Below are 17,659 nucleotides of genomic sequence, written 5' to 3'. Positions count from 1 at the left end.
TTCATTTTTTACTTGTACCACTCAATAAAATAGTTTATAGTTTGTTCATAAATATTAATATGTTTTGTTCCTGTAATTCATTTCTAAATTAAAACATTTTTTTAAATAATAGTTTAAGCTCCGCCTATTTGGGGTGACGCATCCACTGATTGACCAATAGGAACACACACCGTAATGGTGTGCGGAAGTAAATCAACAGTACTGTATTTCGTTCTCAAAACGAAGGAAAGTGTGGTCAAGACAAGCTTCTTTATTTCATCATTACGAGGTTAGTTTAGGGCGCCGTAGTTACAAGTAGCACCATTAGTTGTTGTAATAACCTACGGAGTAGTAATGTCCAAATCGACGAAGTTACACTTGAAAAATAGGGAGTCAAAACAGTTGCCAATCTACAAGCATAAAGCTAAACTGGTGCAGGCAGTGAACGAGAACACGTTTTTGGTGGTCACCGGTGAGACTGGCAGTGGGAAAACGACACAGCTTCCACAATATTTGTACGAAGCAGGTACACGACTTCCTATTGCTCATTTTGGCAGTATATGATACTGTAAACGCAAATCCGAGACACTTAGGTTGTATGGCGTATAATTTCATATTTTGTTGGCAGGCTTTTGTAAAAATGGCAAAATTTGCGTTACCCAGCCCCGCCGGGTGGCTGCCATCACGGTGGCTCAGAGGGTTGCCCATGAGATGCAGTGCATTCTGGGAAGAGAAGTGGGCTACCAGGTACGGTTTGACGACTTCACAACACAGGTAAGAGACCACCAAAGAGGCAGGGCTTGAAGAAAGTGTGGTGAGTCAAAGTGTAGTAATGTTATGATTTGATTGAGACAGGATACAGAGGTAAAATACATGACAGATGGCTGCTTGCTCAGAGAGGTCCTGGCAGATCCTGGACTTTCTCGTTACAGCGTTGTGGTTTTGGATGAGGTCCACGAACGAAGCCTTAACACTGTGAGTCACCACAACATCTTCACCAATGAAAGAGATCTTCACAATATATCTACCCTTTTACTTTTCAAATCCAGACTCAAAACACACCTGTTTACTCTTTCTTACCCACCATGATCCCTAGCTCTGTTGTATCTTTACGTCCCTTCATCGGGCTTTTAATCTTTTTTATGATTGTTTTGTTGTTATTGTGATTCCATCTTTCTTGTTAAGCGTCTTTTCGTGGCTTGTCAAGCACTCTAGAAATAAAATGTATTATTATTATTATTAGATATGATCACAAGAGGTGTGCGAAATTTCCGATTGTCAGATTTTTTCGGGATTCGGCCGTGGAAGGTTCGAGAACGATTCACAAACATCCAATTTCCGATTATTGAAATATGCCACGTAAGGCAGAACTAAAACACAGTCAGCGCTGTCTTTGGGACGCAATAAGGAACGGACCGAGAGTAAACATCATGCTTGTCATTACCCGGGTAATGACAATTAGGGCTGCAGCTATCGAATATTTTAGTAATCGAGTAATCGACTGAAAATCCTATCGATTAATGGAGTAATTGGAGAAAACATTTTTTTTTTTTTCAGTAAAGAGCAACTATAAATATAGATGAGAAAACAAGACATTTCATCTAATAATGAACCCTTTTCAGTCAATCAATGTCTTTATTTTCGATGTACATTGTTGAAAACAGCCAACAATTGCATCTCAAATGTGACTTAAAAAAAAAAAAAAAAAAAAAAAGACTAATTCACTGCTTTCACTCAAAAAACTTTTAGATCTTATAAAAAAATTCTTACCTAAAAATGTCATTATGCTTGATAACACACATCACTTAAAGTGCCTGTGACACGAAAAAGCATGTTTATTTCACAATATACGCGGTATTTTATGCCCCTGAATGATATGGGCCGCTTGGATGTGTGTGGAAGCGATGGCTATTTTTATTTAGTTTTTTTAATCCCGCGCCATGAAAATGAGTGACTTCCGGTGTAGGTTCACTATCCTAATCCCCTCACTATCCACTCGCTCTCGCCCGCTCTCGCTATATGATTGGCTGAAGAGTCGAAATGCTGTCCCGTGTAATGCTGTCCCGTGAAATGCCTGTTTAAAAATGTTCCCGTTGTTACTTCTTTCGTTCGCTTAAAAGTGCCCATTTAAAAAGCAAAAGCGATGGATGATACTCCACACAAAGCGTATTATTAACAAATGTTAAAGTTGTATAAACATATAGCGAGAATAAGGAACGTCACTGACAAGCGCAGGCCCCCGCGAGTGGATAGTGAGGGGATTAGGATAGTGCACCTACACCGGCTTCGGTCTTGCATTGAGGAGGAGGGCGCTGTGACGTGTACGGTAGAAGACGTCCTCTTCACGCTACAGTGTACTGTTGTGTATGAGGACGAAGGATTCAGCTGATTTTGCGTATTAATACGTTTATTTTTCGCATCACGCCAGCCAAACGGCTGCAGAAAAATCATTCTGTATGAGGGAGAGGCGTATGTGCCTTTTTGGAGTTTCAAAAGGTTCCCATTCACCGTGGATATTTGCTGTGGGACCACTGGACTTACGAGGAAGTAAGTAAACATCTTGTTTTGTATTATGTCAAATACAACTACAGCGATTACAAAGTAAACACTACAAACTTCCTTTAAATGAAGGACTACTTACGTTTGATCATTGATAGGCATGTAAAAAGCTCTCCTAATGCTCATTAGCAGCAGCACATTAGCTGTACAACAACTCCAGCCACCCTCCTCCGGGGAACGAACTGTAAATTGCTCTCCGCCAGGCGGTTTGCCGATCCGCGAAGACAATCGGCAACCGGGTCGTCATGTCAAATAATCCAGGATAGTTATGTGTGATTTTCCGTTTCGAAGACTTTGAAACATCACTCGGTTCGGGTTAGCATGTCGGCTAGCTGTAACGCCTTCTGGTTTGTTTACGTTCTCCGAAGCCGGGGAAGGGAAATGACATATGTCCGATTTAGGTGTCATAAAATATCGTTCGGGAGGTGCGACAGTAAAGGTGAAGTCGACAGTTTTGACCATTATGGAGTAATTTTGCCATGTCGTCCTGAATGAATGCATTTTTATTATTTCATATTCCATTCAGCACAAGACTGTTATTTGTCATGACAATGCCATTTATTTAGCAATTGGGGAAAATACTTGGATAAAAAGAATATCCTGTTAAAATATTGAAGTCAAGAGACAGAAACAATGACATTTTGACGCTCTCTTCGTCGCGTTTTCCTCGTTGTGAATAGTTCCCCCTCGACGGCCTGACTGGTCCTTCTCAAGCCATTTATATAGCTATTGGGGGAAAATACTTGGAAAAAAACGAATATTCTGTAAAAATATTGGAGTAGAGAGACTTAATGACATTTTGCGGCTCTCTTCGTCGCGTTTTCCTCGTTCTGAATAATTCCCCCTCAATGGGCTGAATAGTAAAACTGATTAGCCCAGTCTACCGCTGACGTCATCCACCTGTTGGGGACGCTAAAGCCCTATAATGGTAGGCGTGGCTAACCGGCAGATTAAAAGACTAATTTCTCGTCATCTGTGCTTTGCTAAATTGTTGTATATAGTCGAATCGTCTCAAAATATGATTCTAATTCACATAATAATGCCAAATAAGACTTTTTTTCTCTTTAAAAGTTAGGTGTTTTTCCCATGTGTTTCAACTGAATTTCCACTTGTGTCAAGCTATAAATTCTAGTTAAGTTTTAAATTAGTCTAAACTGTAAGTCCTGATAGGATTTTGAGTTTTTGCAGTGTTCAAAATAAATTCTGTGCTGTATTGGAGTACAGCATTTATTTTGAAGCACCAGTGCTACTTTGTGTTTTTTCCAACAATGACTACTGAGCTAAAATTGACAGTTAGCATTATTAAGTTTTTATTTTACAACCTAATCACTCTACAGTGCTGTTTTCACAGATTAAATAAAGCCTGTATGTAAGAGTTCGCCACGCATCGACAGTGGTCATAATGAATAGAAACCTAGCCCTCCGCAGGGATAACGTTACGTGAGCAAATGACAGTAACGTTAATCTTATTTATGAGCGCTGAGAAGTGTACTGCTTTAAGATGGCGGCTGTTTTATTAACGCCGCCGAGTAGATCATTTCGCCTCCAGTTCTACGTACATGTGATATCTATGACACGCATCAGACGCTACATGCTACCACCGGAGCAACATGCGGGCGTACTTTTTAGCAACGTCGGCGTAGTTTGTGACGGCTGTCGGCTGCAGTAAGGTTTTTTTTTTTTTTTATTGCTTCTTCCTCTACGCACGTGACGTCAGCACGTTGTCCCGCATGAAAAGTAGTCTGGGCAAAACGTGATGCTTAGAGCTGGCAAAATTAAACGATTCCTCGAGGTGAATAAAATTACTCTGATCAGTTTTTAAACTCGAGTTGCTCGAGTATTCGTTTCTGTTGTCGTTGCCATTTCCGATGCAGTTGAAGTGGGACAAGAACGACACGACACATGCGTTTTGAGAGAATCCACTCTTTATTTACACACGTGCAATCCCTAAATAATCAAGCCCAGTGACGTCACCCCAGTGCAACCCGCCCCAACAGTCTACATATGAGAGCACAAACACCCCCATTCAAACCAACACCCCCACTTGCTCTCATAATGTACAGGTCAAATAGACTAAACATATTAGCCATTTGGGATTTGGCTGCTACACTACAAACCAAACATAAACTTTCCAAACTTCTGTAATTTCACCTTGGTTGCAGGCTTGGTCATAATATCAGCAACCATATCTGCTGTTGGACAGTATTTGATGGTCACATTACCATCGTTAACAGACGAACGGACAAAATGAAAACGTATATCAATATGTTTACACCTCTGGTGATTTACAGGGTTTTTAGCCAAAGCAATGGCTCCTTGGTTGTCTTCTAAGACTGTTGCTGGTGTATATTTACATTCCTTGTCCATGTCCTGTAACAAATGTAAGAAATACAGACACTCTTGAGTTGTCGCCGCTAGAGCCATATATTCTGCCTCACATGTGGATAACGCAACAGTGGGCTGTTTCTTTGATTTCCACGATACTGCTGGGCCTTGTTCCGTTAGACTCACACAATATCCCGTGGTACTGCGCCTATCCTTTAGATCCGCTGCCCAGTCAGCGTCACTATAGGCTACAAGTTTAAGTGCTTCGTCAGTTTTCTTATAAGTTAATTCGTAGTTGACTGTACCCTTTAAATATCTAAGTACATGCTTGGCCGCTACCATGTGATGTTGTTTTGGTTGTGATAGGTATTGAGATAACCTACTCACTACCAAACATATGTCTGGTCTTGTACATGTCATCACATAGAGCAAGCTGCCTATGATTTCCCTATATCTCTTAGGGTCTGTAAGCTCACCATCACCCTCTAGTGTTAGCTTTTGTTAAGACGGGCTAGGTCTGGGCTTACACTCAGTCATACCAAATTTTTCTAATACCTTTAATATATATCGGTGTTGACTCATTTTCACAATCCCTTTTGTCTGCTCAAAATCAATGCCCAGGAAATGCGTGAGTTGCCCCAGATCTTTCATTTTAAATCTTGCCATGAATATCCTCTTCACACTCTCAATTTGTTCATAATCTTTAGCCGCGATGAGTAAGTCATCCACCCAAACAATCAATATGACCTTTTGACCTCCCGCTCCCCTCCTGTAGACACAGTGGTCAGCAGAGTTTCGTTCAAATCCAATTTCACTAAGGTAGTCATGTAGTACATGATTCCAGTTTCTTCCTGACTGTTTTAACCCATACAGTGATTTGTTTAACTTACCCACCAGTTCCTCCCCAGTTTCTGATTTGATTTGAAAACCCTTTGGCTGCTCTATATAGACATCACAATCAATAGGTGCGTTCAGATAGGCAGTCTTGACATCCATTTGGTGAAGAATGTAGTCATATTGAGCTGCCAATTGTATCAACGTACGTATGGATACCATGTTTGCAGTTGGAGAAAAAGTCTCCCTATAATCTATTCCTGCCACTTGATTGTACCCTTTTGCAACATATCTGGCCTTATATACATCTGACCCGTCAACATTACTTTTCATCGTGTAGACCCATTTCCCCCCCACTGCTGTCTTGCCCTGTGGTAGGGTTGTTAACGTAAATGTGTCATTCTCCAGAAGAGAGTTTACCTCTTCCTCCATAGCTTTAGCCCATCTATGGGACATTGGGGAACTCATAGCATCCTCAAAAGTTTTGGGTACACCGCACACCATCCTGTAGCAATAATCAATGTTAGTTAATACCTGGTCATCATCAAAATCACACACATAGTCCTCCAAGTATTTTGGAGGTTTCCTTTCTCTTCTAGGATAGCGCATACTCTGATGATCTTCCTCGCCTCTTCTATCAGAGTCTGGAATAAGCACTACCTCTGCCTTTGGACCAGACTCTGGGCTTTGTTTTGGGGTTTGACCCGACATGGGTGGTACGTCGCTCTTACCATACTCATCTAAATCAGTCTGAGTTTCATGTTCCACAACACCATCGTTCATAATGAACTTCACGAGTCTGTGCTTTATGACCTTTCCCGTACTCGGGTAGTAAACAAGGTGGGCTGGGCTGTTCTTATCGAACCCTACAAAAAGTCCCCTTTCGCACCTGGGGTCTAACTTCTTTTTTTCTTGCTTGTATGCATAACACACTGTTCCGAATGGCCTCATTTTTGACACGTCTGGCTGTTTTCCTGTAAGCATGTAGTAAGGTGTCTGTTTAAAGCGGTTATTATAACATCTGTTACGAATTACTGCGGCAGCCATAACGGCATAAGCCCATAGTTCCTTTGGCAAGTTGCTCTCAATTAAAACACACCTAGCCATCTCAAATAGCGTTCGCCAATTTCTTTCGGCTGTCCCATTTTGATGGGGTGAGTAAGGGGCAGTAGTTTCGTGTCGTATTTTATTTCTTTGCAGTAGCGCTTGAAACTCTTTCCCGGTGTATTCTGTGCCATTATCTGACCTAATACACTTGATCGTCCCATACGGGGCAGCGTCGGCAATAAACTTCTCTGTAGCTTTAGCAGTATCACTTTTCGCTCTCAGAAAATACACAAATACAACACTAGAATAGTCATCAGTAAAGGATAAAGCATATCTGAACCCATCCTTTGCCTCAGGTTCAATAGGGCCGGAAAGATCAGTGTGTACCAACTCAAGTGCTGCTTTTGCTCTCTTATCTGGCAACCGGTTCCGACTCTGAGCAAACTTCCCTTTTATGCAAACCTCACAGTTTTGATTTGACCAATTTTGCGGCCCTTTGATTTCCATACCCTTCACAACATGTTGCAGTTTACACACATCATCGTAGTTACAATGTCCTAGAATTTTGTGCCATGTTTGTACATCAAAACAAGCGTGACATTGATCATTCTCACCAGTGCTGTAGGTGTCCAGATAATACAGCCTGTTGTACTCTTTAATGTTGAATCTGGTCCCGTCCTTGTGGATCAGCTGGTCGCATCCCTGTTGGAACGTCACGGATGCTCCGTTGGCCGTAGCAGTCTTAACGGAGAATATGTTCTGCGGATAGGATGGTATGTACAGTGCTCCCTTCAGCAATGCCTTCACCCTTTGGCCTTCGCTGTTCGTCAGGTACACCTCCGCATCTCCTCTCTTGGACGCAACGCCGCTCGTTCTGGTCCCGTCTGCCAGCTCCAGGACGTGTTTCTCCGGCTGGAAGGTGTCATCAAAGTTTTTAAATCTTTTGATGTCCGTGATTATGTGAGAAGTAGCCCCTGTGTCCACCATCAGGTCTTGTTGTCTTGACTGGTTGAGCTCTCCATCAACAATATTAAAGCAAAAGGCGTGCGCTTCCTCCTCAGTTGCTCGTTTGGCACCATCACGCCTCCTTCGTCTGCACGTAGTATCACTGTGGCTCGCATTTTTGCAAATATTGCACCACTGCCTCGGTCTCTGGTCACTAGAGCAAAAACGGGCAATATGCCCTTTTTGGTTGCAGGTGAAGCAAACAATGTTCTGCCTGTTCTCTCTTCCCCCTCCAGGACTTGAGCCAGTCACTTTCATCACGCCATCATCGGTTTCATTAGAGCCCAACTTCTCCGTACTTTCAAAACCTCTCAACTTGGTTTTAAAATCGGCAAACGTCATGACGTCATCACTCTGGGTTACGTAGACGCTAAACGGTTTGAATGACTCCGGCAATCCTTTTAGAATCATCGCAATTAGAAGTCCGTCACTGAGCGTCTCTTCCGCCTTTCGCAGTGCTGTAATGGCCTTTTCCGCCCTGAGGACATAGTCTGTGACCGTCTCATTGATCCCCTTATGGAGGGAAGTTAGTTCTGTATACAAGCTGATCACTCGCGGCTTGCCTTTACCTGCTTAATGACTCCGCAGTATCGCCAAGGCTTTTCGCCCGTCTCCTTCGGCGTCCCTCATTACTAGGGAGAGACTCTTGTCGTCAAGGAACTGGACCAATTCGGCGTATGCGCACTGAACCTTTTCTTCGTACATTTCTGCGTCGAAGTCCTCAGCGGATGTGTCTGGCTCATGCAGGATTGCGTCTTTCAGCCCCTGCAGCTGCATGTGTCCCATAAATTTTTCCTCCCACAGTTCGTAATTCGTTTCTTCTCCATCAAAACACAGTCTTAACCACCGGCTTCCAGCATCTCGTCTGGGCCCATAACCTGTTGTCGTTGCCATTTCCGATGCAGTTGAAGTGGGACAAGAACGACACGACACATGCGTTTTGAGAGAATCCACTCTTTATTTACACACGTGCAATCCCTAAATAATCAAGCCCAGTGACGTCACCCCAGTGCAACCCGCCCCAACAGTCTACATATGAGAGCACAAACACCCCCATTCAAACCAACAGTTTCAGCTCTAATGACAATGCTCAACTCAAGGCTCTGACTCAACTCATGCCACTAGATAAAAAAAACAATAATACCTGACTGCTGCCAACAGCAGTTACAAACTAAGTCCACATAATGCTACGGTAGATAATCACATATATAATGAACTAGATGTGAAATGACAGACTCGGCGACGTTAGCAGCACATGTATAGAAAACTAGATGCGAAATGACAGACTTGCCGGCGTTAGTAAACAGCCGCCATCTTAAAGCAGTAGACTTCCCTGGAAGGCTGTTGTAGCGAACCTTCTAAGCAAACCTAATTAACTTTTTATCTAAAATACTCCTAAATCGGCAAAATCTTGACTTGAGTCTATCTTTAAATGACGAAACCATTTTATAACTTTCACATGTCGAAAGTAGACAGAAGGGAAATTATGGAGCAATTTTAACAACTTTAACAGTTTATTCACAACATTAAATTAATTGAATGTAGTTTGAAGCCGCTGATACAGAATGAGGACTTGAGTATTTTATTTAGTGTTTTGAACTGTTAACTTGATATGGATATTCGATTTATAATCGAATCGTAGCCTCTGAATCATAATTGTAATCGAATTTTTAGGTGCCCAAAGATTCCCACCTTTAATGATCACATTGATAATAAGGAGCAAAGTTATATAGAGTGAAAGTCCCTCTCTTAAGTCACGCTACATTTTAAACAAGTATGTATTATTATGTGCCGAAATATTGCAGATGCAATTATTTGCCAAACTAGTTATAAAATCTATTTAAAGTTATAACAGTCCTCACATAAATGTGAGTATTCATTTCTGTTTATAATATGTTATTCAATAAATAAGATTTTTTTCTCTGGTGAAATTTAGACTACTATTTGTTGGTTCTATGACAGATTTTCATAAATGTTCAATAGGAGCGCCGCCGGTGACTGCACTTGTCTAGTCGGTATTCCAGCTCGTGCCAAGCTCGAAACTCAAACTTGAAATTTTTGGTGCCAAGTCGTAATCTGTTTTTTAGTTGGTGCCTTCTTTGCAAAATTTGTGAAGAAGCATGCTGCACTGTCTTCAGTGACTAAGTCCGAGCATACTCTAAAAGGCAAAATGCCTTTTCTTTTGAAGTGAACAGCATTTCTTAACCTGAAATGATAGAAATGCCAAACGTTACAAACAAAAACTTGAAACGTTTCTACACAAGCTGTGAAAATTTGAGGTCATTCCATCGAAAATTGTCGAAATTATTGGCCTACGAAATGGGGTCAAACATTTTGGAACACCCTGTACTATTACGAGGAGTCTTGTCACATTCATTCCTTCATCTTCCATTCTGTTTATAATTAAGTTATTCCACAAAAAAAACATTCAGACTTTATTTCGTAATTTAACCGAACTCATAATGACTTATTACAACTTCAATGTAATAAAACTACTAATTTTATTCTATTATGATATTATCGTGAGTCCTATTTATATTTCAAAAGTCATTTAACTTCTTGACCTGTCTCCTAAAATTTGAATTTTATGAGAATATACTGATCTCATACTTATAGATGTCATTATTTTGGAGAAATTTAAATTTTCTCTTGCAGTCATGACCTCATTCTGAACAAATGTCCTTACGCCACTCTTATAACATCCAAATGTCATATTTGTAAGACTGAATATTCTAATATTTCATTGTTTGTTTTCGTGTGGTGCTAAGACTCCTTCACATTCAGCTTGGTGGCATCTATAATGATCATTTCAAGGATTTAAATTATGCACATTCCTAACTAGATTGTCTTTAATTTCCAGGATATCCTTCTGGGTTTACTGAAGAAGGTGTTTTCTCATCCAACTGAAGCTATGAAGGGCCGAGCTTTCCCACTGAAGGTGGTGGTGATGTCTGCAACCCTGGAAACAGACAAACTTTCAAGCTTTCTCGGTGACTGCCCCGTGTATGCTATCCCTGGAAGGACTTTTCCCGTCACCTGCACATTGGGCACTGCTGTGGGTCCGAAAGATTTACAGAGCACAAGTTATGTGAGAGAGGTACAATGGAATTTATAATTAAAAATTATATTACCTTGCCCTTTTTTTTCGAGCTGTTTCAAGAATGGGAAAACAACTTTTTAATCATATGGTTATACAAGATTTTGCTTGAATTCCAAATTTTAACACTTTGGGTGTAGGTAGTCCCCGGGTTACGACGTACCCAACTTTCGTGATTTCGACTTTATGACGCTGGTGTCTGGTCCACCATTTTGTCTCCAGTCGTTTTTTTTTTTTTTTTTTTTTTTTAAGATAATGTTGACTTTTGTTTTCTGATGCCTGCTTTTATTTTCAGGACGCGTAGAGCAGGTAGTACTTCCGCACACGAGTAAGAGAGCATTTACACACAAAGAAGAGCAAACACGACGCATTGGGCACGCGTACACACGAGGAAGACCGCATTCGAAGAACAACGCACACACGAAGAAGCGAGTTGCGCAGCAGAAAGGGCAAAGATTACAGCTGGAAGCCTGTGCTCACATTTGTTGCTTGTGAAGCATCCACAGAGGAAATGCCTGTATATAACACCTTTTGTACACTTTATTCTGTGTTTTACTGGGGGCGGGTTAATGTGATTGTTTTTAATGATGTGGGGACGCTAACTGATGGTAATCGTTTGTGTGGATTGTCATTTCTGTATCAGCAGCTAGTTATAAACAAAGATGAAGCTGCCTTAGTTTCATTTTTATTTTAGTTGAATTCTCCAAGTGTTGATATAATAAGCAGCTGATTAAAGACAGCAAACGACACGGACGTCTGACATCGTCATTTCGGAGCTTAGCTCAGTGTCTAGCTAGGACTTCGTTCCAAGGTCTTGGCAAGGACAGTACAGTGATGTATAATACATATTTTTGGATAGTTATTTTGATATTTGGGGATTATAAAGGGCTACTTAAATGGTTAATTCCGACTTGCTTGGAAATTTGGGTTACGTTGCCAGCGTAGAAACGGATCTCGTTCAGAACCCAGGAACTACCTGTATTTAGCTTTTCCGGTTCACCTGTACCTTTCTGTTAATGTCACTTAAAAGTGTTTGTGAAGCTCAGGATTACTGCTAAAGCTTGTACCGTGTTCCACAGGTTGTGTCTCTGGCCCTGGATGTTCACACCAGTGAGACGGCTGGCGATATTCTGGTGTTCTTAACCGGTCAGATACAATTCTTTCTTGAAGTCCAAATCTGAAGCACATCAATCTATGTTGAACTATCCTTGTTTGACAGGTCAGTCAGAGATTGAGCGGGCCTGTGATATGCTGTTTGAAAAAGCTGAGTCTATTGACTATCGCTATGATGTACAGGACAAGACAGTGGACGGGCTCCTTATTTTACCCCTCTATGGTTCCATGCCAACTGGTAAATGCATACAATAACTGTCACACATGCTTTTATTTAATAGTATATTAAATTGTGTATTCTGTAATGAAAATACAGTGGTCTTTTTACTTCTCAAAAGTCATAGGTGTTTCAGTATATTTTTTTTAATCTAATTTGCCAAACTTTGATGGTGGCACAGGCTTTACAACATACAGGCGCTGTCAGTTTACGTAGTTAACTTGCTGTGTAGTCTATTGTTTTATGATCACATTTCCCATTTTTGTGCAGTTTTTTTTTTTTTTTTTTTCATTTTTAATCAGATCTCCATTCACTTCAGTGCGAAAAGCTTATTTGATGTCTGAGCTTGATCGCGATCGATGTTCCTTGTTTGTCCACTTCACAGAGCAACAGCGGCAGATATTTCAGCCTCCTCCTCCAGGAATACGGAAGTGTGTGGTCGCCACCAATATTGCTGCCACGTCTCTCACCATCAATGGCATAAAGTGAGTGTGTTGCTTCGATGCATTCCTCACTAGTACGGTAATCAACCATGGAAGATGCAACTTAGGTTAGGTTCATACCGCAGGTCTTACAGCAAAAATCCGATTTTTTGTCATATCTGTTTTTTTGGCATGCCCGTTCAGACTGCCTTTGTCCTGGAGCCGGTTCAAGTATCACGCATGCGCACTAATTCGCAGTCTGAGATGCGTTCAGCAAAATGACCCACATGCGCAGAAGCATCAAAACAAATTACACATGCTCGCTGTATTTCATTCCAGGGTGATCATATTTTGATTTCCAAAAAGAGGACACAAATAACAGACATTAATAATTCCCGTTTAGTCTTATATTCAAAGTTTGTATGGACTGATAGAACGCATACACACACACACACACACACACATAAGCCTTGACGTCTGTGCGTGAAATGACAAGGGTGCGTCAGTTTGCCCAGACTCGGCAATGTAAGCAATAATGAAATATTGCTCATTCGGCCACAGAATGTAAATAAAAAATTGTCAGACTTATCTTTTTTTCATTTTATTTTTTTATGACTGTGATCAAGCCCGCGTCGTGCTTAAAGTTCTTGCTTGGAGTTCAAGCTAGAAGCTAATGCACAGCTACATTGCTGCCGTCCTGCCTGCCGCTTTCGTTCTCTGCTGACGTCATTGCTGCATGAATTCCCATTTGGGAGACTTGACAGTTCAGACCACCACCCACGTTCCGGACAAATGTGACCCAGATCCGATTTGAACCACATACGAAAGTGACACAGTAAAAAAAATCGGATTCGTGCATTAAGACCTGCAGTATGAACCTAGCCTTAGTCACTGTGCTGTGCCATCAGGTACATCATCGACAGCGGCTTTGTGAAACAACTCAACCACAACTCCAGGGTGGGCATGGACATTTTGGAAGTGGTACCCATTTCAAAGTGAGTCAATTTCTTGATGTGTTAAGCCTCTTCTTTTGTCAGCAACTTTAATTTACTCTGTGATTTCCCGCCATTAGGAGTGAAGCTCAGCAGAGGGCAGGCCGAGCTGGAAGAACCTCAGCAGGGAAGTGTTTTCGCATCTATACCAAGGAATTCTGGGAGGAATGCATGCCTGAATACACCATTCCTGAGATCCAGAGGACAAGTCTGACCTCAGTGGTCCTCACGCTCAAGTGCCTTGGTGTACATGATGTCATTAGGTAGACTATTTATTTTTTTATTTTACCCTTGGTCGATTACAATCTGTTCTGTGACAGTAATTGACCTTTAAATTTATTTAAATTCAACATGACAATCATTATATTTGGCTTCAAATTTGTTGGAATACAGTTCCAAAGTAATGTATTCAAACAACACGGTACCTGCAAAGGCCCACCTCCAGTAGCCACTTCGGTAGTGGAAACTTAGACTTTAGTGATTTCAATATTTGAATAAACTTTAAAATGAGAATCAACTGTTCCTAATGGCATTTACAAAAGACCCGGACCATCTGTCCTTTTTTAAATATCTAACAAAAGTTTATCCACACCTGGAGGTTACATTGTTTAATAGTGGTCGTTTCTCTCCGAAGATTTCCTTATCTGGACCCACCTGAAGAGAGGTTTATCCTGGAGGCCCTGAAACAACTCTATCAGTTTGACGCCATTGACAGGTTTGTTCGACTGTGCTGTTTTTTTTAAGGGGGGGTAGGTATTGTTTGCACAACAGTGTTAGTTGAAATGAGTGCTATCTTGTGCGATAGGAGGGGTCGAGTAACTCACCTGGGGGAGCTGATGGTGGAGTTCCCCCTACAACCAGGCCTAACCAGAGCGCTACTCAAAGCCGCCTCACATAGCTGCGAGGACTTGCTGCTTCCTGTGGCTGCCATGTTATCTGTAGAGAATATTTTTATTCGACCAGGTAATGTTATTTATTGTCAACCTTACCAATGCCCAAAATTATTTCGTTAATGCGTGACACTTACTGTCAGTTCTGATTGGAGGCTTCTGATTTTATGTGACTTTATAGACATATTTTCCTTGGAAAGTATTAATTTGTCTGCTTTATTTCTCGTCAAGGTCACCCCGAGAAAATGAAAGAGGCGGATCAGAGTCATCAAGCACTAGCAGAGAGCAGCGGTGGGATGAATGACTTCAGCACTCTTCTTAATGTGTTTCAACGATGTAAATCTAGGTATTGCTCACTGCTACTAGAATGAGAACTGGATTTTCATTTCTTTGTTTCCCCTTTCCTCACAAAAGTCATTTCTTGCTATTGTATTCGCAGTGAAAGACCATCAGTGTGGTGCAAGGACAATTGGATCCATTGGAGGGCGCTCAAGTCTGCTTTTAATGTGGAGACTCAGCTGCGTGACATCCTCCTCCGTCTGCAACAAGTACTTTACATCACTTACCTTAATTAATTTCTGGTGGCTTTTATAACTCATGCTGCTTGTTACTTCATGTTATCCTCATTTTTATGATTCCAGAGGAAAGATTTCCCTGTGGAGGAATTTGATGGCAATAGAAATGAGCTCTTTAGACGGTGTTTATGCACAGGATACTTCAACAATGTTGCCAGAAGGTAATACGCAAACATAATACTTATAATTTATATATAATGGATGTTTTATATTTATTTTATTTCAGTGGAACTTCAAAAGTTGTCCTTGTGCTCTTTTTAATGTGAAATCAGTAAAGCAAATTACTCAAAGACAATCCAACCAAACATGGTTGGATGGTTGGTTCATACATTCTATAAGAAAATGTATTTCACAAAATTACTTTTCAGATATAGTCAATCACATTCTCTCACCAAGCAGTACCTTAGCACTTATCATTTACAAACATTATGAGACGATCGATTAGCAGAAGTTAGAAAATGATGAAGGCCGCTGCGAAAGCACCACACAAATATTTTTTTCTTTACTTTGCATAGATCTGTTGGGAAGGTATTTTGCACAATGGATGGCCACGGATCCATGGTTCACATTCATCCATCATCATCGGTAGGATAATTTAGATTTCTCTCTTTAAGAACCTGAACTGAGTCCACTTGAAATGTTAACATTTCTTGTAACCATTTGTTGCACTTAGCTATTTGAAAAGGAGATGGAGCTTGACTGGATTCTCTTCCATGATGTATTGATGACATCCCGCGTGTATGTCAGGACTGTATGTCCTATCAGATACGAGTGGGTGAAGGACCTGCTGCCTAAACTGCATGAGGTAGACGTTTATGAATTGAGTAGCGTGGCAAGAGAAGAAGTCACTGATGAAGAGGTGACCAGGTGGGAAATGAAGGAAGCTTCCAAAAGGCAATCGGGTATTTAGGAATGTTTTTCCATCCTCCAATAATTGAAGTCATTGCCAGTTTCTTGCATGTGTTGCTCAATGTTGGGATGATTTGCTTTATTTCAGATCTTTCTGCTGAGGATGCCTTGAAGAAAGTGGAGAAGCGAAACGATGAGGGCAGTGTCAGTGAGGCACGCGCTCGCTATTTGCAGCGGAAGATGCAAAGACAGCAGAATAAAGTTCTCTGACAGTGGGACATGGGGCATGTATGGAGAGACATTTCAGCATTCATAACAGATACTGTTAGCCCTGAGTTGAGCCCTTGAGTCTCGAAGACTTACATGGACAATCCAGCGCTAAAAGGTTGCTATATGCACTATGGATGGACATAATGGACCTGGTTCATAATTTCCAAAAATGTTTTTTTTTTTTCTTCTTTTTTTAAAATAAATAAATATTATATTTTGATACCTTTTTAACAATTTTTCTATCTTTATCATCAATTCACTTGTGAGGTGCCTATTTCATTCGTCAGGAGATAAATTCATGAGAGGCAGAGGGGCTGTGTGGCACAATGCATCACGTGATGCAATGTGGGTGTCGATGCGGTAGTAATAGGAGGCCCTGCCATCATATCACTCACTTTCTTTCCACACACCCAAGGGTCAACCGCAAACTGTGCTATTACTGTACTCCACTGCAAAAACTTATTCACTTGTACTCCTGCAGTTGCTTTAATTTTGAGGAAAAAATTTAGCATTCTGACAGCGAAATCGGCATACCTGTATTTCATGTGATATTACATCGTCCAATGACAATTCTTGCTTCTTCAAGCTTTTCAGACATACACCATTGGTGTAGCCAATTGTCACTCAATCATTTCTAACCAATAGCAAAGTGCAACATTTGTGTCAAAATTATTAAATTAAAAAAGTGTTCAAAACTTCGCACTTCAATTAAAAAAAATACTTTCAAAAAAAATCTTTTCAGGAAAAAAAAATTTTTTTAGGGGAGGGCAATTTTACTTTTGCATATGATTTTTTTCTTTAATTGATTTTTTTTTTTTTGTTTTTTTTTTTTTTTTTGAGGGGGGTGAAGGGTGATTGAATGGCTTAGACACAAATGCCCTACCCATAATGTCTCAAACACAAAAAGGATTGCGTCAATCAAAGAAAACATTTTCAATGAAAGATTAAGTGTTCAAATGCAAATTTTTGAGTCTGATATTTTTTTCTATGAATGAATTTTTTGGGGGGAAGTGATTTTTCTTTTGCAAATAATTTTTTGGTTTGAAGCAATTTATTTTCTGATAGAATTATAAAGACACAAATGTCCTACCCAAAATGTGGCCCAAACTCAAAACATTACTTCAATCAAAAAAGTTTAAATTTTTTTAAAAAACGAATTAAAAAAATGTTTTAAATCAAAGAAAAATAGTTTTCAAATGCTTTTTTAGTCTCAAATTCATGTTTGCATTCAAACACTTTACTTGAAGTAACTTTTTTTCGATTGAAAATATTGGGTTTGAAGCATCTATTTTTTTTATCGGAGCACCTTTTTTGAGTGAATAATAAAGACACAAATCTACTTCCATATAAAACTCAAACATAAGTAAAATTTAGAATCAAAACTTCCTTTTTTTTCTTATTTTCAACCAACTTTCAATCAAGACTACCGTATACTGTATTATCTATCTGCACATTCTTATATGCCAATGTAACAAGACGACAAAG

The 17,659-nt window shown here is 40.3% G+C and overlaps 1 protein-coding gene across 1 annotated transcript; it reads left to right on the top strand.

Moving 5' to 3' along the window:
* The first annotated feature begins 171 nt into the window (after positions 1-171).
* On the top strand, positions 172-16,574 carry dhx40 (DEAH (Asp-Glu-Ala-His) box polypeptide 40). Its single transcript, XM_057840005.1, has 17 exons — positions 172-505; positions 608-753; positions 835-954; positions 10,610-10,846; positions 11,926-11,992; positions 12,066-12,197; positions 12,562-12,661; positions 13,507-13,593; positions 13,671-13,853; positions 14,225-14,305; positions 14,396-14,553; positions 14,712-14,826; positions 14,920-15,028; positions 15,122-15,216; positions 15,571-15,640; positions 15,729-15,957; positions 16,053-16,574. Exons 1-17 carry the CDS (start codon positions 334-336, stop codon positions 16,172-16,174), a joined length of 2,223 nt encoding a protein of 740 aa, XP_057695988.1. The 5' UTR covers positions 172-333; the 3' UTR covers positions 16,175-16,574.
* Positions 16,575-17,659: the final 1,085 nt, after the last annotated feature.

Source organism: Corythoichthys intestinalis, chromosome 6 (assembly GCF_030265065.1).
Source record: "Corythoichthys intestinalis isolate RoL2023-P3 chromosome 6, ASM3026506v1, whole genome shotgun sequence".
In the NCBI taxonomy this organism is placed as follows: domain Eukaryota; kingdom Metazoa; phylum Chordata; class Actinopteri; order Syngnathiformes; family Syngnathidae; genus Corythoichthys; species Corythoichthys intestinalis.
This window is presented reverse-complemented; position numbering and strand designations above follow the sequence as displayed.